Raw genomic sequence first — 23,341 nt, 5'->3', positions numbered from 1 at the left:
ATATATATATATATATATGTTTGTACAGGTATGTTATACACAATGCAAGGGAAAGTAAATAAGAGATATGATGTGAAAAATAAATATAAATATAAATAGCATTGTTTATTGCACCAGTTTACTCCCTAGGGGGCATTTAACTGTTCATGAGGTAGATGGCCTGAGGAGGTAAAAACAGTCATCATTCATTAGTTTTTCTTTTATATGCCTTATACTGTAAGTAGCATCATCTTGCCCGGTTCTGCAGATAAAGCTCAGGGATGCTATCAGGACACCATGCAAATTCTAGCACACCGCTCAGGTACACTCCAGATCCAGCTCAAGGTGTTGGTTTGTTCCTCACAAATGTTCTAGAATGGAGAACATGTCTGCTTTCTGTACTGGTCTCAATGATGGGATGAACTTCTCTTCTTCATCAGGACTTCAAAATCCTCCACAGTCTTCACAAAGGGTCTGAAATCCAATCTCTTCCAAAAATACATTGATTGGGATCTCCTGTCAATACTATTAACTTACTGCTGATTATTAATGCTGTTTGTTGTTAGTACACCCACACACTGCTTGTCCCAAGTGGGGTCACAGCAAGCCGGAGCCTAACCTGGTAACACAGGGCACAAGGCTGGAGGGGGAGGGGACACACCCAGGATGGGATGTCAGTCCGTTGCAAGACACCCCAAGCAGGGATTGAACCCCAGACCCACCAGAGAGTAGGACCCAGCCAAGTCCACTGTGGCACCGCACTCACCGGTATTATAGTAGTAAAAATTGTTTAATTTACTTACTAACTCACTCACTGACTAAGTGCTTGTCTGGTTAACGTTCACAGTGGTCCAAAGCCTTTCCTGGAAATATGGGGAGGAAGGCTAAGTAGGGTATATCCTGCAAAGGTTGCAAGTTCATCACAGTGTAAAGACAATGCACATACAATCATTAATTTATTTACAGAGTAATTCCGCTTATATTTATAGAGTGCTCTTCTCACACAGTGACACAGCGCTGAACAAAGGCGTAAGACAAAGAAACTAATAAGACAATTGACTATATGCTAGAGTAATACAATATCCATGTATTTATTAAGGCTATAATTACAGAATGTCTACTGGCCATGGAGGAAAGGAACAAAAAACTTCCAACTGAAAGTCAAGGGAGAAAAAGAAACCTCTAGGGGCCCTAGTGCCAGTAGCTGCCCACCATCCCCCAGCCATTCTTGATTAAAAAAGACTTTCAAGTCAATTTACAACTAAAATAATCATATAGGAGTAATAAAAGCAGGCAATGAGGAACAGTTGTTAGCAAACTGAAGGTAGGTTGGTCAACCTGCAGTTCCAAATTAATCAATGAATTTGATTTATTTTCATAGCGTGTTGAACAAGGTTACTGTAAATTTACAGTTACAGTTACAGTTATTACAGGCATAACACATATAAATAACAGTACAGGGAGCAAAAGAAACCTGTAGAGGCCCAAGTGCCAGTAGCTGCCCGTCCCCACCCCCCGGCCATTCTAGATTAAAAAAGACTTTCAAGTCAATTTACAACTAAATTAATAATATAGGAATAATAAAAGCAGGCAACGAGGAGCAATATTGTTAATATTGTTAATATGTCTTTACTAAATGGCTGTATTCCAAAATCTTTTAAAAGTGCCCTACTATTAGACCCCTACTAAAGAAATTGGATCTGTATTGTAATAACCCATGTAATTCGCCCTAGACTCTGTGGCCCCACCAAAAACTAAACTTATTCGAACTGTAAGAAACTTGCCGTGGTTCAGCGAATCAATTCATGCAATAAAGTTAGAATGTTGTAAATTAGAGCGTAAATGGCTTTCAACTGAAGTAAACGTTTATATTATTAGGTAGCCTGGTCCGATTCTCTAAAAAAATATAAAAAAGCACTTTTTCATGCCAGATCCGAATACTATGCAAAGTTAATTGATGAAAATCAAAACCCTCGCTTCCTGTTTAATACCATTGCTTACTTAACTGGTAAACACAAAGATAAACAATGTATTTCTGCTATCATTACTAATGATGAATTTATGTAATTTTTCAATAATAAATTAGAGAATATCCACGAATCCATAGTGCCCTCTAGTTCGGTTTTAGCCAGCGTAAGCGCTTCTGATGATGATAATATTAGTTGTCCGCACCATCTCAGTAGCTTCGATGTAATAACTGGGGAAATTACCATGCTAATTCGCTCTATGAAAAGTACTACCTGTCCTTTAGACCCAATCCCTACTAAATTACTGAAAGCCATAGTTTCCGTGCTTGGAGAACCTATTGTTAATATTCCTAATACGTGGTTACTCAATTGCTGTGTTCCAAAACCTTTTAAAATAGCCATTGTTCGACACCTACTAAAGAAATCGGATCTGGATTGTAATAACCCATGTAATTATAGACCCATCTCCAATCTACCATTTTCGTCCAAAATTCTAGAAAAGATCATAACTTCCCAAACTGTAAAATATCTTGATCATCATAATATATTTGAAAAATTTCAGTCTGGTTTCTGCACTGGTCACAGATCTGAAAGGCACTCACATGTGTTGTTAATGATATTCTCACCTCTTCTGATGCTGGTCAGATCTCTATTCTTATGTTACTGGACCTGAGTGCTGCATTTGACACTGTAGACCATAGTGTCCTACTGAGCAGACTTGAAAACCTGGTTGGCCTAAGAGGTATCGTTCTGAAGTGGTTTGACTCGTGTTTAGCTAACCGTGAACAATTTGTACTAAAATCTGATAACTGCACCCCCTCCATCTCAACTACGGTTCAGTATGGTGTGCCACAGGGCTCTGTGTTGGGGTCATTACTGTTCTCACTCTATATGTTATCATTGGGTGACATTATTCACACCATTTGTATGCCGATGACACACAGCTATATGTATCGTTTAAGCCTGATGATCCATCACATGTGGTGTCTTTAGCTAATTGTTTTACCAGTACAAAATTACGGATGAGTAAAAATTTTTTATCTCTAAATGCCAGTAAAACAGAGGTACTTGTGGTGATGCCAAAAATCTCAACATAATCACGCCAATCTTTACAACAAATGGTATTAGCTTCAAGCGTACAGATTGTGTCAAAGATTTGGGTGTTCTCTTGGATAGGAAGCTGTATGTCACTCAAGTTATGTTAAGCTAGTTATCATCCCTCTTAGTAAATCATCTTGTTGATCATTTCATTTCTTTCCTTAGTCCCACCCCCAGACTGGCAGCCACCCCCTCCCAGGCTGCTGGGAACCCTGTAAGTAATAAGCTGCCTAAGAGTTTGGAGTGTTGATTTAACAACAGGGGTGTGGGAATGATGAGCAGTACGTCTTCTGTGCAGACCAGCTGCCCCTGGTGCATGACTCATTTAACTGTTCTGTAAATAAACATAAATAACCATATCTTTTTTGACAGCTGCAGTGCATATAGTCTATTTCTCTCTGCAATGATTTCATACATCATCACATTAGTATTATTTTCAGAATTCACCCTGATAGTTCCACTTCCCCTCCCTGTAGTGGGAAACTGAAATGCTGCACACCTCATTCATTTTATGAATCATATCACCCATGTTATTCTTGATTTTTTGGTTAATTTCAGTACTGTATATTCCCCACTGTCATGCTAGAACAGGTTTGCTGGATGTTGTCTCTGACAATATGTCTCCTTCGGTTGTGTGCTTTATGTATTTGCAGGGAGTGTGTTGTCCTATTCAGAATCAGTGTGAATGTGTGTCTGGGTCCTTCTATTGTGTTGTGTGTTTCCAGGGTTGCCAGAATTTTGATCTCACACTGCTTCCTCAGAACAATGTCATGATTGTCACTCTGTTGGACATGCTGCACTGTCCAGAACACCCATTAGATCTCCACCAGAGGACACCACCTCACAGGTAGCACAAACCCCTGGTATATACACACACACTGACTGAAACTGCTTGTTCCAAACAGGGTTGCAGCAAACCAGAGCCTAACCCAGCAATGCAGGGTGTAAGGCTGGAGGGGGAGGGGACACACCCAGGACAGGATGCTAGTCTGTCACAAGGTACCCCAAGCAGGACTTGAACCCCAGACCTGCCAGAGAGCAGGTCAAATCCACTGCGCCACTTCACCCCCGGTATAGCTTCTTAAATTAAGACATGAACAGAAATTCATATTTTACAGGTGCACGCACACGCACACGCGCGCACGCGCACACGCACACGCACACGCACACTTACTTTCAGAACCACTTGTCCCACACGGGGTCACGGGGAACCGGAGCCTACGCGGTAACACAGGGCGTAAGGCCGGAGGGGGAGGGGACACACCCAGGATGGGACGCCAGTCCGTCGCAAGGCACCCCAAGCAGGACTTGAACCCCAGACCCACTGGAGAGCAGGACTGTGGTTCAACCCACTGCGCCACCGCACCCCCTATTTTACAGGCATTGTAGATCTATTGTTAGCTGGTAGTGTAGTGGTTAGAGTTGTTTTCCTTGGACCTAAAGGTTGTAGGTTCATTTCCCACCTCCAGCTGTAGTTTCTTGCAGTAACATACTTATGCTAAATTGCTCTAGTAAAAATTACCCAGCTGTATAAATAGTTGTAGGTAACTTAACATTGTTAATCTTTTCAGAGAAAAGTGTAAAGTAAATGTAATGTGACTGTGGAACGGAAATCTTGGGTCCTTGGTATATATCAAAGTCTTGCCAAAAGAGGGCGCCACAGGAGACCGCCTGAAATGAGCCTCAGTCATTTTTTGTGCTCCAGCCAGACTGATATTTTGACAGAATTATTTTGATAATGTCAAACTGAGTGTATGTGCTGGGACAGAGAGGGAGACACACACACACACACACTGTCTAAAACTGCTTGTCCCAAGCAGGGTCACAGCAAGCTGGAGCCTAACCCAGCAACACAGGGCGCAAGGCTGGACAGAGAGGGGACACACCCAGGACGGGACGCCAGTCCATCGTAAGGCACCCCAAACAGGACTCAAACCCCAGACCTGTCAGAGAGCGGGACCCGGCCAACCTGCTGTGCCACCGCACCACCCTGAGAGAAAGAGAGACATTACAAAATCACAAAATATTTTTCATAAAATTGTTGTACTAATACTTTGGAAATATGCACGTATACAACTTGTAAATGCCAATAATGCACATTAAACTGAAAAATTTAACTGAAATGAGAGAGTGCCTTTTTTTCAACTCCATGAAGCCAAGAAAAAGACATTTACATTTGTTTTGAAGATGGTTTTCTCAAAAGAGATGTGAAACTCAGAATGAAAAAAGAGCACCAAAGCTGGCAGAGACATTTATTCATTCAGCTGATGCTTTTCTCTAAAGCAACTTATAATGTTAAGGTTCTTACAATTATTCATCCATTTAGATAAATTTACTGGAGTAATTTAGGGTAAGTACATTGCTCAAGAATACTACAGCCAGGTTCAAACCTATAACTTTTAGGTCTGAAGACAATAGTTCTAGCTACTACGCTACCAGCTGCCCAGGGGCATATGTGCAACTCTCAAAGAATAGTGTGTGCAAAAGCACCAGTTAAACAGGACATGTTACTCCTGCAGTTGTATTTAGAACTGGTACAGAATACAATTTTTTAAAACACAGAATGTAGTGAGAGGGGTTTGAGGCCTTTCTTCAATGTGAGGGTTTTGGAAGCTCTGAAGGCACAGGGAGCTTGTTCCAATACTATGAAAATTGAGCGCCATGGTAAAGATCAAAGATAAACCTGGTGAATTATTCTGTATCTTGAAGTTTAGACCAGCAGCAAATCCTTTATTCTGTGTCATATGTGAGAACTGTAAGCAGCTTGTGTTGCAAGAGCTGTGTCCCTGGATCTCACTGGGCCTTTTGTGACACCTGAAATGTTCACGTGGTGCTGCTCTGGACTGCACGTGATGTCTTCAGGACCTCCTATTTGGCATGCAGTGACCCAGCCCAGCTGCTTGTGGATGCCACCAACCAGCTACAGGTATGCTGCGACAGATTTGACACATGATGGATATGCATGTTCATACTCAGCAGGAGGTAAAATACTGTTGTATTTTGCGCAAATGAATATGCAAGATGGCATTTTGTGGTATTTTTCCAGTGACTTTCTTGTATTTTTGTGGGACTGGGGACCACTACAAGAGGAGAGGATGGCAGGAATGCAGTAGAGTGATAACGGTCTCCCCTTTTCGCTGCATGGAGATCCTCTCTCTATTCCAGTAGGACCCCCTGCTGCCACAGTACAGCAATTCAGATTTTACCCTGGTATTGTAGCTTCATACTGTCAGTGGTACATTCACTTAACCAAGTAACTTTATAACAGCGCTCAGCCCATATCAACATTTGTTGTAGTTTTTTCCTGCATTGAATGATTTTGTTTTTGCCTAAAATGTCAGTTTTCAAAATCTTCTGACACTTCAATGTTCTTCACATTTTCAAGACTTATGAAATATACAGTAGTCCTAACATTGTTATAACTAGATGTCATTTCATTGTTATGAAATGTATCTAGTTATTACATTTCCCGTCCCGTCCTGGGTGTGTCCCCTCCCCCTCCGGCCTTACGCCCTGTGTTGCCGGGTAGGCTCCGGTTCTCCGTGACCCCGTGAGGGACAAGCGGTTCTGAAAATCTGGGGGGTGCAGTGGCGCAGTGGATTGGACCACAGTCCTGCTTTCCGGTGGGTCTGGGGTTCGAGTCCCGCTTGGGGTGCCTTGCGATGGACTGGCGTCCCGTCCTGGGTATGTCCCCTCCCCCTCCGGCCTTACGCCCTGTGTCACCGGGTGGACTCCGGTTCCCCGCCACCCCGTATGGGACAAGCGGTTCTGAAAATGTGTGTGTGTGTGTATTACATTTCCATTTCAGGCTCTAATTCCTAACAGGATGCAGTACAGGGTGTGGACTCACTGCCTCACATCACAAACTGCACATGTCAGGGTGTCATCTCCAGCGTCCCCACCCCCTGCGACATGTGAGCATGGCCTACAGTTGCCCTACTCCCTCTTCACAGAGCACAAAACATCCTCTGCTCTGTGACAGTCAGCTCCATTCCCACACTGCAGTCCTGAAATAGCTACAGTGAGTAGCACATGTTGTCCCCTTGTCACCATCACATTTGTCCACAGACACAAGAGCACTTTAAGTGTTCATGTGCAACAGGAAGCAAAACTTTGTGGAAAAATATTTAAGAGTGAGTCAGTGTCAGGACAGAGAAGGGTCAGCTCCGTAACCCTATACCATGATTTACACTGCTGGAACATTTTCTTTTTCTCCACAGTCTGTTACTGTCTCATTTCTCAGTACAGGAATTCTCTGTTGTCCATCTCTCATGAGCACTTACCCATGGGATAATGCACAGTGGTGTAGAGAATAGTGCCAGTGTTTTACAGCATCTAGGCATTATGATAGGATGTGGGTTTGATTCCTGCTCAGTCTACGAGGAGTTTGTGTGCTCTCCCTGTGCTCACATGCGTTTCCTCCCACAGTCAAAAAGCCATGCTTTCAAGTAAACCGGTGACTCTAAATTGCCTCTATGTGTATGTGTAAGAGAGAAAAAGAGAATGAGAATTTCAGAGATGTGTAAAAGAGTAGCTTACTCTAAGCAGTATACTGTACTGTAGTACTGCATATCTAGCAGTGTAAGTCACCTTATGTGAAAAGGTGTGGGCTAATACAACACAGTGTTCATGAGAATTTATGTTGGAGAAAAGTATCTCCTACATGAGTAAATCACACACACATTGACTGAAGCCACTTGTCCTGAGCAGGGTCATGGCGAGCCAGAGCCTGACCTGGCAACACAGGGTGTAGGGCTGGAGGGAACACACCCAGCATGGGACCCTAGGCCATCACAAGGCACCTCAAGCAAGACTTGGGTCCCAGACCCACCAGAGAGCAGGCACAGGCCAAACTCGCTGTGTCACAGCATCCCCCTTACATGATTAAATCCAAATGTAAAATTACCTGGGGGTTAGAGCTATTACTCAAGGGTCAGGACTTGTTATCTAGAAGGTCAGAGCCAGTGACCTGGGGGTGTTAACCTAATCAAAATCTCATCTCTGCTCAGATGAAGCCATGTGACATCAATCTACTGCTTCTCTAATCCTCTGTGTCTTATTAAAGAGGCTTTAAGGGAAAAGTCTCATTTGTATAGTTTTGCCAAAAAAAGGAGCTCAGAGAACACAGATCATCTGGGAATAGGTACACTGGGGGGGGGGCACACAGGGTTAGGGGTACAATGAGGGAAGGTAGTATACACAGAAGGAGAGGAACAGTGAGTGGGAGGAGTACAGTGAGAGGGACTGCTCCACACTAGGGTGAGGGGGGGGGTGCGAATGGCTGTGTAAAATTGTATTCAGCAGCATATGTGTAGAGTGTGTGTCGACTCTTCACAATGAAATCTGATGTGTATATAATAATACTGTATTTCTAATTCAAAATGAGGGATTATGACTTGAACCACTGAGGTCATATGAGTGTAAATCGTGTTTAATATGCGTGTGAGGCTGTAATCTGGCACTGACACAGGAGTCAGGATCTGGATTACTGTTTCTGTTAGCCTTGGGACTGGGACTGGTATTGGAACTGGGACTGAAAACTGGATTAACACTGGGATTGGCACTGGGACTGGTACTGAAACTGAAACTAAGATTGACACTGAGATTGGGATTAAAACTGGGAATCACACTAGGATTGACACTGGGGCACAGACTGGGATGGACACCTGGATTGAGAGTGGGTTTGATGCTAGGACTGGAACTGTTAAGAAATCCATTTGGTGTGAATTCCAATGAGGTCCATCACACCCTTGTATTGAAATGTGCAGGAGCAGCAGTGAAGTGGTTAGAGTTGCTGATTTTATCCCCAAAAGTTGCAGGTTTAAATCCCCCTTCCAGCTTTAGTAACCTTGAGCAAAGTACTTATCCTAAATAGCTCAGTACAATTCAGCTGTATGAATAAGTGAATGATTCCACCTAAGTTTGTTTGGAGAAGTTGAAGTATCAGATGTATTTCTTAAAGAAATACGAGTACTTAAAATATATTGCTATATAAGGGCGTTCGAGCGGCTATCAATCGTTTCGACTGCGACACCTTCGTGGGGTACAAATAGAAATAAAAATACAAAACAACTCGTTTTAAAGAGTGATTTAAAATTTCAGAATGCAATTTCTCTCTCTCTCCCCGCCCCCACCACCACACACACACACACACACACACACACACAACCCCAGTTCCTACTTTCTTCTGCCTCCACACGAACACTCTGTTCTGATACGCCAGTTTGGTTTACACGACGTATTTAGTTTTTCCGCAAATCTCGAAGACGAGCTACAAAACAGAAGAAAGCTATGAACTACGAACGAAGTGCAAGTGGGATTCACAGAGGAGGAGTCGCGTCTAGTATGCAAGGTGGGACACGCGTTACTACTCTTTTACCCTTATATTTCTCATACTATAGCAAGAGAAACATGACTTACAGCCGTTTTTTAAAATATTATTGTCATCATCATGTGATCATGTGTCGAAATGCTTCATCAGACGGCAACGATCATCATCATGTTATTTTGATGACCAGCTTTACACTGACTGATTAATTTGCACCTGAGCAGCGCATCCTCGCTACACGCTGGAAAGTTACCTATTTGACAGATATGTGGCGTATGATAGGAGTAAAGGGGCTATAGGATAGCATTATGATAATGTGCCAGCAAGGGTGTAATGGTTACTGCCCTACCACCCGAAGCTGTTGGGTTCAGATTTCTCTGTTGAATCCAACACATTTATTCTGAACTGATATAGTAAAAATTACTGTGCCAAAAAATTGATAAATTAAAACGTCATCTTTAAACCGATAGATAATAATAATAATAATAATAATAATTCAATTTATTTTTATAGAACACTCTTCTCACGCAGTGACACAGTGCTTTAACACAGGCAGAAGGCAAAAAAACCCATCAGAACAAAGAAACAAAGAAGACAGTTCACTACAGATTTTATCCTAATACAATGCTTTTATAGAGCTATTAAGTATGTCTACTGGACACTGAGGAAAGGAACAAAACTCCCAACACTGAAAGTCGAGGGAGAAAACCTCTGGGGTCCAAGTGCCAGAGGCTGCCTACTCCTTCTGGGCATTCTAGATTAAATAAGAATTCTAAGTTTACAAGTAATAATGGCATTGTTGCTGTATGGTAACTTGATTTCCCAGTTCAGCAAGGTACATCTTGTCCATCATTGCAGTTGGCGTCATCATCTTCAGTTGGCATGGGGTGCATCTGTGACTGCCGGCCGGCCTCCTCAGGTCTTATTGTAGGGAGACAATGCTCAACAAGAAGAACTTGTTAGTAATTTATAACAAACAAATAAATTTAATTTGCATTGGTATAGAGGTGGGAAAAACAAACACAACCAAGTGGAATTACATTTCAAGATGAAATGCCTGAGTAAACATGTAAGTCTTTAGTCTGGATTTGAAGACTGAGATGGGGCACTTCTGACAGTAACCGGTAGACTATTCCACATTTTAGGTGCTCTATAACTAAAGGCGCAACCTCTTACTGAGGTCTTATTGATCACAGCTACTTTAAGATAACCTGTATCCAATGAATGAAGATATTGTCCTGGGATATAAGAATCAATAATCTCACAAAGATAAACCAGAGCAATACCATGTACTGCCTTATAGGTCAAAAGTAGGATTTTATAATCAACTCTAAATGTAACCAGGAGCCAATGCAGCAATTTAAGTATCGGTGTTATGCGGTTGTCCTTCCGAGTTCTAGTAACAATTTTTGCAGCTGCATTTTGTACCACCTGTAGCCTGGATAGAGTCTGCTATGGACAACTTGAAAATAAAGCATTACAATAGTCCAACCTATTTCAAACAAAAGGATGAACCAACTTCTCAGCATCCTGCTTACATAGGAATCGCTGTAATTTAGCTATGTAAGCATTTACATGAGATACAAATGACAGCTTTCCATCCAGCAGAACACCCAAATCCTTGACATAATACACACACACACACACACACACACACACACACACACATTTTCAGAACCGCTTGTCCCTTACGGGGTCACGGGGAACCGGAGCCTACCCGGCAACACAGGGCGTAAGGCCAGAGGGGGAAGGGGACACACCCAGGACGGGACGCCAGTCCGCCACAAGGCACCCCAAGCGGGACTTGAACCCCAGACCCACCGGAGAGCAGGACTGCGGTCCAACCCACTGCGCCACTGCACCCCCTGACATAATACAGTTTGTGGTAAAGATTGATGTGAGTGTGTCAAGAGTTTTCGCATCAACACCCACCACAAGTATTTCTATTTTAGTGGCATTTAGAGGTAAACAATTTTTACTCATCCATAGTTTTATATTGGTAAAACAGTTAGCTAAAGACACCACATGTGATGGGTCATCATGCTTAAATGAAACATATAGTTGTGTGTCATTGACATATGAATGAAAACTCGCAATGTGTGTGAAAATAATATCCCCCAATGGTAACATATAGAGTGAGAACAATACTGGACTCAACACAGAGTCCTGACGCACACCACATTGAAACATAGACGAGAAGGAAGGGGCACAGTCATCAGATTTCAATACAGATTGTTCACGGTTAGCTAAATATAAATCAAACCACTTCAGGACAGTACCCCTTAGTCCAACCAGGTTTTTGAGTCTGCTTAGTAGGATACTATGATCTACAGTATCACACACAGCACTCAGGTCCAGTAACATAACAATAGAGATCTGACCAGCTTCATAAGAGATGAGAATATCATTAACAACACGTGTGAGCGCAGTTGCAGTGCTGTGACCAATGCAGAAACCAGATTGAAATTTTTCAAATATATTATGATGATTAAGATATTTTACAATTTGGGAAGCCACAATCTTTTCTAAAATTTTGGATAAAAACGGTAGATTGGAGATGGGTTTGTAATTACTTGGGTTATTACAATCCAGATCTGATTTCTTTAGTAGTAGTCTAATAGTCTGATTTCTTTAGTAGTGGTCAGCATAATAATAATAATAATAATAATAAATATGAGAGGTCATCTATGTAAAACACAGTTATGTACAGGTGATGTGTAGTGCAGTGAACAGTGTGTCACATACACATAAACACACACACACAATGTCTGGCCTGGAAGAGTGTGTGGCTGGACACTGACTACCCTCCAGAGTCCAGGGGGCTGAATTAAGGGCACTTTTCTGAAACAGGAACCCAGGAGTTGCTGTTTTGATGGTTGACAGAGAATGGAACAAAATCATGCTTTGAAAAGCAGACAGAAAATAAAATTCCTGTCTTTCATAATTAGGATTAATTTGCAAGGATTTCACCAGGGTTTTAACCCCCTCAAATACCTCTTAACAGTATCCCTCTGAATTACCCCTTTAAAACAGTCCTCCCAAATACGATTTTAAAACACCTCTCGAAAACCCCTTTAAGCATAGTCCTCTCAAATACTTATGTGATGTAACCCTTGAGGTTACAGTTACTCATTTTAAATCAGCTTTGCTGTAAAATAATGGTGTAACTCCAGTGATATGGTCTTAACAGTTCAACTAAAACAAAGCAAAGAGAAACATGTCATCCTTTGAGATAGAAAGCAGAAAAGATGAAATGAGTGACAGCCAAACGCACACAAAAAAAATGAGACTAAGAACCTCAGTAACCCCCCATGCCAGGGTGAGTGTGTGATCTGGTGCTGCAGCTACTACAGCTTCTACCCATCTCTAGCTTCACCAGTACAGACACCTCCCTAATAAGCTATAAAACAACAAAGTTCAACAAAGAGAAATTCAAATCTATGTCAGAGCTCCGAAGTGGTGCAGAATTCTGATTTTCTAATTACAGGTTGTCAAAGACGTGCATCTTCCCCTCTTGTGGACACTTGAGCTGTGCTGGGTAGGTGAGTCTGTGGTAGTTGAGAAACCATGCACTGTAAAACAAGGGGTTGATAGCAACCCCTGCTGCTAGCCCTCTTTTATATACTTTATTATCCATCTATCTGTCCATCCATCCATCCATCGTCAACAACCACTTGTCCCAAGCGGGGTCGTGGAAAACTGGAGCCTATCTGGCAACACAGGATACAAGGTCAAAGGGGGAAGGGGACACATCCAGGATGGGATGCCAGTTACTTTCTTCTTCTTCTTATTCTTCTTCTTCTTATAATAATAATAATAATAATAATAATAATAATAATGTTGTAGGACTTTCATCAGCAAGTCCATGTCCTTAACCACTCTGCTACTTCAGCTATGGTCAACAGTATCTGAGTGCCAATACCGGTGTGGGCTGCTTCTGAGGCCCCTAAGGAGTGTTGAACCCAGGAATTCAACAGAGCTTCTGGAAGCATGCCAATCATCAGCAATGCCAACAATGACCTCTGTCAGTTCTCCTTTAGCGAAGAGAGCAGCCTTGACGGCACCTTCCCTGAGGTTCCCGAGGCCAAGACAGCCAAAGGCATCTATTATCAGCGGGCACAGTTGATCCAGCAGTCAGAGGACCTGGGCAAGGTTGACCATGGCCTGTTGGCTCTCATTAATGTGGGGGGCAATCGCTACACCCTGCCCTGGAGCACTCTGGCCCAGTTTCCGCTGACACGTCTTGGACGACTGCAGCCCTGCACCAGCATGGAGGAGATTGCGCAGCTCTGTGACGATTATGATGAGACAGCCCATGAGTTCTTCTTTGATCGCAGCCCATCGGCCTTTGGTGCTGTGCTCAACCTAGTGGTGGCTGGGAGGCTGCAACTGCGTCGGGAAATGTGTGCACTCTGGTTGTATGATGAGCTCACCTACTGGGGTGTTGAGTTGGCTCTGATGGAGCACTGTTGCCGAAGCAAGGTCTACGCTCACCTGGAGGAGGTGGCTGAACTAAAGTGGCGTGAGCAGGAACACCAGTGCAGGACCAAGATGGGGTGCACCCCCATAGAGGACACTTGCTATCGCAGGTTCATGGAAGGACTAAGGGACATGGTGGAGAACCCACAGTCTGGGCTGCCTGGGAAGGTGTTCGCCTGTTTCTCCATCATCATGGTTGTTGTGACGGTGATCAGCCTGTGCATAAGTACCATGCCTGACCTCAGAGAGGAGGAGAATCGGGTGAGTGACCCCTGCTGGGGGCCATGGATACTGCATTATTGCTGTATTAACTCTCACACACCTGTTGTTTCATTAACATGAATATCTGTCAGAGCCTGAAACTCAGACTTTTCATTACTATTTGTTACATCACAGTTTAGTTCTGTGCACTGGGAAAACTACACACTGCACCTCTTCTTTAGATTAAGGGATAGGATTAGGGTTAGGGGTTAAGGTTATGCTTCCCTGTTCCCTCCTGCAGGATTTCCTCTCTACCAGTTCTGAGTTGAATGTGTTTGGTCTCATGGGTAACTGTGCACACAAAGCGCTTGGAGTGTCCAACAGACAGAGGCGGGAGTCCAGGCTGTGTGTTTAATCCGTCTTTGGAGGACAGTGACCCCAGTGTGACATTCTGTCTCTCATTCTCTCTTCCCCCTGGGGTAGTAAAGTGCAGTAAAACTGGAGCCTACAGATGAAGTCATATGCTAGGACATCATTTAACAGAATGACATCTGGGGGAAGAAATACAGTCATTTAGTGTCATTAAGACCAAGGAAACAGTTATTTTATTTCAATCCTGCAGATGGTAAGTAAATCCCTTCCCTTGGGTACAGTGGAGTGGACAGTGTCAGAAGGGAGTGCTCACTGCTACATATCCCCTCAGCTTAGCACTGTAATCCCATGTCTGTGGCTCCACGATAAACAAGAGGGTCTTAGCTAGAACCTTGAAATACAGGATGCTCCCCTACCCCACGATGACAGTACACAGTCCAGGAAACACACGCTAGCTAACACCACCTCAGATAGTGAACCCAAGGCCTTTCACAATGTTAATTGTAACCTGGAGCAGGTTATTCATATACACTTTGCTTTTGTGATTTGTGTTTTCACAGCACACATGTAGTGCAGCGTATTGTATGTGTATATCTATGTATGTACTGTATGGGTGTTTAATGGCTCACACTGTGGGAAAGGATGTACCTCATGTGGCTTCTTGTGATGTTTTCCAAACAGCAGTGCAGTGTGAGTACAGCCTTCAAACCACATCTCACAAACACATTCACATTCACAGTAACTCACAGTCACTCACACAGACACACACATACACTCACTGTGCTTTGGTAATGCTGATAGAACAGTCCGGTCCCCTGGGCAGAATGGCCCACATTGGAACAGGAGAAATAAGTCAGTAAAATGGTTAAGCTCATATGTCCAGAAGAAAACAATATTCCCTTCAAAAATAACACGAAAACAAAAACCTACAGATTACAACATATTTGCATCTCACCATGTTGGTCCAAATACAAAAAGTAATTTATAGCACTAATTGGAATGGGAAGTGAAAGCTGTGACTCTTGGTGACTGCGACTGACAGCAGCTTATGGTGACTAACAGCTACTGATGGTAACTGAGGTACATTTACATTTAAATTTATTCATTTAGCAGATGCTTTTCTCTAAAGCGACGTACATCTCAGCAAAAATACAATTTGTGCAATATATTAAGAGAAAGAGACATGGCTGCAAACGTGATTCTTAAGTAAACCTAGTTTATTACTTTCCACTTGATGCACCGATGTTCATCGCTCGAGCAGGTGCATAAAACGCAGGATAGATGAATCCTGATAACCTTCCTACATTTTTTTTATAATAAGGTACACAAACAGCATTCACATACAATGCTGAAGTAGCAGCTGTAAAGGCTTTTCTTGGGGATGATCGTGAAGTTATGGTGCATGAACATTTACACCATACATGAGCTAGAGAGATCTTGGGTGAAGTGGGTCTGGAAAAGGTGAGTTTTCAGACTCTTCTTGAAGTTTCTGCAGTTCTGAGTGAGAGGTGAAGGTCATTCCACCACAATGGAGCTAGAACCGAGAACCTCCGTGCTTTAATTTTTGTGCGCGGGACCACCAAGCAAACAGAAGTAGACGAGCGAAGGGGTCTGACTGGGGTGTAGCGGTTGATCAAGTCTTGTAAATAACTGGGAGCAGTTCTATTTATGCATTTGTAGACAATAACCAGGGTCTTGAATTTTATCTGGGCAGCTATAGGAAGCCAGTGCAGAGAAATGAGTAGAGGAGATGCATGGGAATGCTTGGCAAATCAAACACAACTCGTGCAGCAGCATTCTGTATCAGATGTAGAGGTCAGATGGTAGTAGCAGGAAGGCCAGACAAGAGAGAGTTGCAGTAGTCCAGACAGGATGTCACCATGGCCTGGACAAGTAGTTGGGCAGAGTCAGTTGTGATGTAGGGACGGATCTTACAAATATTATGCAGGATGTATCTGCAGGACCGGGTCATGGCTTCGATGTGCTGAGAGAAAGACAGACTTGAGTCAATAGTTACTCCCAGACTCTTAGCCGAGGAGGTAGGGAAAATGAGTGAGTTGTCCAGTTTGATCAATAGATCGTGACAGGAGGACAGGCCAACCTGGGAGGTGAAGAATCTTTGTTTTGGAGAGGCCGAGTTGGAGGTGGTGATCAGAAATCTATGCAGTGATGTCTGACAGGCAGGCAGAAATGCATGCGGAAATGTCTGATGCTCCAGGTGGAAAGGAGAAGAAGAGTTAGGTATCATCAGCATAGCAGTGGTATTTGAATCCATTGGAGGCTGTGACCGGGCCAAGGGAGGGAGATGTAGATCGAGAAGAGAAGAGGACCCAGTACAAAGCCCTGCAGGACACCGGTTGAGAGAAGCAGAGAAGAAGAACGAGTGCTCGGCCAGACCACTTGAAAGGATCTGTCAGATAGGTAGGATTCAAACCATTTTGGTGCCGCTCCTTTGATCCCAAGCTGACTAAGAGAGAGAATAGAATTCGGTGGTTGACGGTGTTGAATGCTTCAGACAAATCGAGGAGGATGAGAACCGAGAAGAGGGAGGTGGCTCTAGCAGATCGAAGCGCCGTCTCAGTGGAGTGACCAACTTTGAAACCAGACTGATATCCATCAAGGAGATTGTTCTGGGTGTGGAAATCAGACAATTGGTCACAGGCCACCCGTTCTACAGTTTTAGACAGGAAGGAGAGGAGGGAGACCAGTCTATAGTTTTGGTCTGAATTGGGACCCAGGGAGGATTTCTTTAACAGAGGTGAAACGAGAGCGGTTTTGAAGGCAGCTGAGAAACAGCCAGAGGAGAGAGAGGAGTTGATGATCTTAGAGATGAAGGTGGAGAGTTGTGGAGAAATGTCCTGTAGGAGTGACAATGGGATCGGATCAAGCGATCAGGTGGTGGCTCAGTGCGATATCAGGAGGTTGGAGATTTCTGATTTGGAGAGCGGCTTGAATTTGGAGAGCATGGCTTCACAGGGAGGTCCAGTGCGAACTGGGCAGGGTGATACTGAGAACTTGTCAGTGATTGCTTTGACTTTGTCTCTGAAAAACAATGCAAAGTCATCAGCAATAAGAGAAGAGGGAGGAGGAGGCAGCGAAGGACACAGAAGGGATGAAAAGGTTGCAGAGTCTGTGTGTTTTTTAGATGTAGATTATATTTTGTTGTGGTAGAAGGAGGTTTTAGCTGAAGAGACAGCAGAGTGAAAAGTAGCTCAGAGTGACTGGTAGGCATTCAGGTCTTTGCGAGTCTTGTATTTTCGCCATCTTCGCTCGGCAGCCTGGAGTTTGGTCCTGTTAACTCGTGGGGGCATTAGCCATGGGGTGGGACTGAGGCATTCTGGTCTAGAAGACAGTGGACAGAAAGAGTCAAGGGTGGAAGATAGGTCAGAGAGGAAAATGTTAGTGGCATCGGAATAGGTAGACTGACTTATTACTATGGTTACTATTACTTAGAGAGCAGGCATGAGCAAAATTATGTTATTCAGTGTAAATGATGTTCTTCATCAATGGTCTGTACAAATCTGCATTATTAGAATTATTATTCCTGCGGGTATTTCATAACTGTTTTTTGTTTGTATCTCAGTTGATGCACCTTTCACAGTAAAAAGATCTTTAAGCAATGCCATGGTGTACTTCTGGTACTTCCTCTGCTTACTGTGTGTACTGTGTTCTCTGAGTTGTACGTTGCTTTGGAGAAAAGCATCTGCTAAATGAATAAATGTAAATGCACTATACTTGCTGTACTTGTAGTTCTTGTACTTACTGTACTTTCAGCACTTACTGTACATGTTGTGCTTTCTTGGTCTTTGTGCTGCTCCATCTCACCTGCAGGGGGAGTGCTCTTGGAAATGCTGGCATGTGTTCATGGTGGAGGCAGTTTGCGTTGCCTGGTTCTCCTTGGAGCTCCTGCTGCGCTTTCTGCAGGCCTCCAGCAAACTGGAATTTCTGTGTGGCCCCCTCAATGTCATTGATGCTCTGGCCATCCTGCCCTTCTATGTCACCCTGGTGGTGGAGGATGAGGAGGTGGCGGAGGGGGTTGCGTCTGGGGGGTGGGGCTACCTTGATAAGCTGAGCCTGGTGCTGCGCATCCTGAGAGCGTTGCGCATCTTATATGTGATGCGGCTGGCGCGACACTCACTGGGCCTGCGTACGCTGGGCATGACAATGCGCCGTAGCATGCGGGAATTTGGCCTGCTCCTTTTGTTTCTGGGTGTCGCTGTAGCGCTCTATTCCCCGCTGGTGCACCTGGCTGAGAGTGAGCTGGCAAGTGGTGGACGTGACTTCAGCAGCATCCCTGCCTCCTACTGGTGGGCTATCATCTCCATGACAACAGTGGGCTACGGGGACATGGTGCCACGCAGCATCCCTGGCCAGTTGGTGGCGCTCAGCAGCATCCTTAGCGGCATCCTCATCATGGCCTTTCCGGCCACCTCCATCTTTCACATGTTCTCACGCTCCTACCAGGAGCTCAAACAGGAGCAGGAACCGTTCTTCAAGGAGCAGGAGCAGCTCTTCAGGGAGCAGCATTCTTCTGGAGCCCAGTCCACCATGGGTAGCATCTCTGGTAAGAGCAAAGACAGAGATGCCAGCAGCTTCTGGATCCCCACAAATCTGTTTCTCACAGACAGGGATAGGTCTTTCTCCCGGGAGAACTGTCTCCTTGTTGAGGACACCGAAGGCTCCTCTTAGTGGGATCTCTATGGCTGCTAAACGTTCACTTCGATCTGGGATGGGAGGAAGATGTGCCTGGACAGTGGACTGGTTGGACTGGTCTGCAGTTGTAACTCTGGACCTCAGAGTTATAGATTGTCAGCTGCTTGATTTCTGGGAACTGATAGAGACACTCACTGCTCACAAACTGGACTGTACTGCTTCCTTTTGTTCACTTTCCAGCCCAGAGACTTTCTGGTCCTGGTTCTGTCCACTGGCTCTCTTCTCACACCCAGAGGCTAGTCTGGCATTGGTACTCAATTTGACAGCTTTTTTTTTTTAAATTCACTCCAGCAGAACTCTGATTCTCTGTGGGATGCTGCTGAGAGAGATGTCAGTGAAGGACATTGGAGAGGGACTCAGAGATGGATGTTAGGGAGGGAAATAAGGATGCAAGTCAGAGAGGGACACGTGTCTGAGTCTCAGCTGGCAAAACTGGAGAGTACTTTCTCAGTGTGCATCTTTAACTATGAGACATTTTGCCATTTCAGAACTGTTTTAAAAATGAATTTAAAAAATACAAGAGTCTCATTGTTTAGAGGTTCATTACTGTCTTAGTGTTTAAATAATTAAATTGGTAATATGAATTTCCACCTCTGTGTACCACAGTTGTCATGTCCATGCCTGCACCTGACACCAGTCTAGCCCCTGACTGAACACTCTGCTTTAAAAGACCCTCCTCAGCTCCCGTACACTTGCAGAATCTCATTTGAGACAAACGCCTTCCTTCACGATGTCCTGCTGTCCCACAACCATTGTTTCCTGTCTTCGTTCTCCGGTTATCAACCCTTCACTTCATCCCCTGGCCACGTTCATGGATCCTTGCTCTAACTCTGCCCGCTGATTGACCGACCCTTCGCCTGTCGCCGACAACGAGAACTCGTCTGATCCCTTGAGTCCAGATGAACGTTCTGCACTTGGGTCCAGCCATCCCGGCTTCCTCGGTTCCGCGTGACAACAGTGCTGACAACTCCACACTGACTACTTATCTAACTAACAGTAGCATTTTAGTACAATGACCTTTGGCTCTGAGCTTTGGGTCAGCAGGTGGCATAATGATTAGAATTGCTACCTTTGAGCAAGGTGCTTCAATTGACACAATAAAAATTACCGTGCTGTTTAAATGGGTAAATGGCTCTAAGTATTGAACATTTCTATTGCTCTCTGAGATATTTGTATTGCCTTTGGAGAAAAGTGTTTGCTAAATGAAAAAAATGTAAATGTAAATATGTGGTGACACAGCAGGCTTGGCTTGTGCATGCTCCCTGGTGGGTCTGGGGTGCCCTGTGACAGACTGGCATCCTACCCTGGGCATGCCCTGCACCACCAGACCAGGCCCCAGTCCACCACAACGCCGCCCAGGACAAGTAGCCCCAGATAATGTGTGTGCACAAATGGCTAAGAGTAAAGTGTCAGAAAACTAACTGTGCACCTAAATCATGCCTGAATTATGATTGTTGGATTGTGTATTTCATGTTTTCACCTCACAGTTGAGCTCATTATAATTGCATATGAAAAATACAACATTGTGTGTGTCCTTTCCATGGCTTGTGATTTTTATGCAGAAATAAAAAGGTCTGTGAAATTGGCCCCCAGCAAACAGCAGAAATGAAAAAAGATGATTTGTTAGTGTTGCATTTGTGTTTTGTGTTGTCAAAATTAGAATTTGTGCCATTGTTTTTTTCTGAGATATTACTAATTATTTTTTCCAGCATGTGATATCACTCAGCCCTCTACAATGCTGTAAACACTCAAATTTGGACTTATTCTTCAGTGCTGTGTTTGTGCCATTTCGAGAACTTTCTTGTTTACTGTCTGAGGTATTAATTTCTATTTTTAAAAATTCCACTCTTCTAAGAATTCCACTCTTTAAAATGTTGAATTTCATGGCAATTTCTGCTAGTGTTGAGGCTGAATTCAAAAATCTGAAACACTCTGATTCTCTGTCAAGCATGACACCTTACCAGCAAGAATAATCAAGTGCCTTGTTCAATATTTAAAATTCTTATTATTTAAAAGGCCCCTTCACTCGTCTACTTCTGCTCGCTTGGTGGTCCGCACGAAAGGTAAAACTCTGAGGTTCTTGGTTCTGGGTCCGTTGTGATGGAATGACCTTTCCCTGTCACTCAAAACTGCGGAAACTCTCTCTAAATTGAAGAAAGGTCTGAAAACTCACCTTTTCCAGATCCACTTTGCCCAAGATCTCCAGCTCATTTGTGGTGTAACTGTTCATGCATTGTAACTCCATAAGCATCCCCAGATACAACCTTTATTCAGCCACTACTCTGGCATTGTACTTGCTTATTTGTGTATCTTATAATATTAAAAAAAAAAAATGGTGGGAGGGTATCGGGATTTGTCTGTCCTGTGTTTTATGCACCTAATCGAACGATGAACCTCGGTGCAGCAAGTGGTAGGTTAGAAACTCGGTTTGCTTGAGACTTCCATGTCTGCAGCTATGTCTCCTTCTCTCAATGTAATGCATAAATTGTACTTTTGCTGAGATGTACGTTGCTTCGGACAAAAGCGTCTGTTAAATGAATAAATGTAAAATTCACAGAAGGACCCATCACAATATCTCTCACACAGACACACACAGTCTGAAACCGCTCATCCCAAGCAGGGTCATGGCAAGCCAGAGCCTAACTCTGCAACACAGGGCGCAAGGCTGGAGGGGGAGAGGACACACGCAGGATGGGACACCAGTCCCTTGCAAGGTACCCCAAGCAGGACTCGAACCCCAGACCCACCAGAGAGCAGGCACCTGCCAAACCTGCTGCTCCACCATACCCCTCTAATGACAATATCAGTGGCACGCAATTATGTTTAAAAATACTTCTGTGAGCTAAATATTAGTGATTTTCGGGATGGAGCTCCCCAGCTTGGACACAATCTATGCTAGCTGACTGAGAAAGAAGGCTGGCAGTATCATCAAGGACACTACACACCCCGGTCACTCTCTGTTTGACCCTCTGCCGTCTGGCAAACGGTTCAGGACAATAAAAGCCTGCAGCAGCAGACTGAGGAACAGCTTTTTTTTCCCAGAGCTGTGGCCTTTACACACCCTTCTTGCCCAACCAGAGGAGGTTGATCACAAAACCAGCTGCCGCCACAAATTCTTATTTATTTACTTACTTACTTATTTGGTTGTTTGTATCAAGTGTTCTTTCTTTTTTGCTGTTTTTCTGAGGGTTGCCATACAGAATTTCATTGTATTGTATACTCTGACAATAAAGTATCTTATACTTCCTGTTAGTTTGCAGCATCCCAGATGCCTGTGATGTTTGCCATGTCATGTGTGGTGGGATTTAAAACCACGTGACCACACATATAGCCTCAGGGGCTGGATTTAGAGCTATTTTGTAAGTCTCACAGTCAAAACAGGGTTTTCATTAACTGCAGAGCAAAAAAAGTGAGGACCTCCCCTTGAACAGCAGGCCACAGTAATACAGTGGAAACCGAAATAAAGATAAAGCAAAGTGCCATTTTCTGCCCCACAGCAGCCAGGGTGAGGCAGCTTGTCAGTACCCTCCACCTCATGTATATCCTTTTACCACACTATGTGGTAAGTGGTTGCAGTAAAGTGTAGGGACTGTGCTCTCTTATTGCATTGTGCTGTGCTGTCTTGTGCTATGTTGAGCTATTATGTGCTGTACTGCCTTGTGTTGTGCTGTGTTTTCTGTGCTGCATTGGGCTATGCTGTACCGGGGAGGTTCACGTTAGAAGATTTACTAACATTGCCTTTTTCTTTACACTGTTTGCACCTGCGGGTAGGCTCTGGCTCCCCGCGACCCTGTATGGGACAAGCGGTTCAGAAAATGTGTGTGTGTGTGTGTGTGTGTGTGTGTGTGTGTGTGTTTGTGTGTGTGTGTGTGTTTGCACCTGTGACTATGACTGAGTGCAAGATATTTCTTGCACATTTTTATCCATCCTCCACAGCAGTTCAGGTATAAATGAGAGTGGTTGGTCAAACTCAAAAAGTCAAAGTCAAAGTGGCTTTATTGTCATTTTAACCATATACAGTATACAGTGAAACAAAACAACATTCCTCCAAGACCATGGTGCTATGTAAAACAACACAAAGCTACTTACACAGGACTGCATAAGGTGCATGTCTGCAAGATATATGCAAACAGCACAAGACAGTACAGTAATTACTAAACAAAAACAATATAAACACAGTAAAAAAAACAGAAGATATTACAAT

General features: G+C 43.8%; 1 protein-coding gene across 1 annotated transcript; it reads left to right on the top strand.

The window, feature by feature from the left end:
* The first annotated feature begins 11,999 nt into the window (after nt 1-11,999).
* LOC108933945 (potassium voltage-gated channel subfamily G member 4-like) lies at nt 12,000-20,225 on the top strand. The gene is made up of 3 exons (XM_018751372.2): nt 12,000-12,910; nt 13,219-14,112; nt 18,256-20,225. Exons 2-3 carry the CDS (start codon nt 13,363-13,365, stop codon nt 19,111-19,113), a joined length of 1,608 nt encoding a protein of 535 aa, XP_018606888.1. The 5' UTR covers nt 12,000-12,910; nt 13,219-13,362; the 3' UTR covers nt 19,114-20,225.
* The last annotated feature ends 3,116 nt before the right edge of the window (nt 20,226-23,341 follow it).

Source organism: Scleropages formosus, chromosome 1 (genome assembly GCF_900964775.1).
Source record: "Scleropages formosus chromosome 1, fSclFor1.1, whole genome shotgun sequence".
Taxonomy (NCBI): domain Eukaryota; kingdom Metazoa; phylum Chordata; class Actinopteri; order Osteoglossiformes; family Osteoglossidae; genus Scleropages; species Scleropages formosus.
This window is presented reverse-complemented; position numbering and strand designations above follow the sequence as displayed.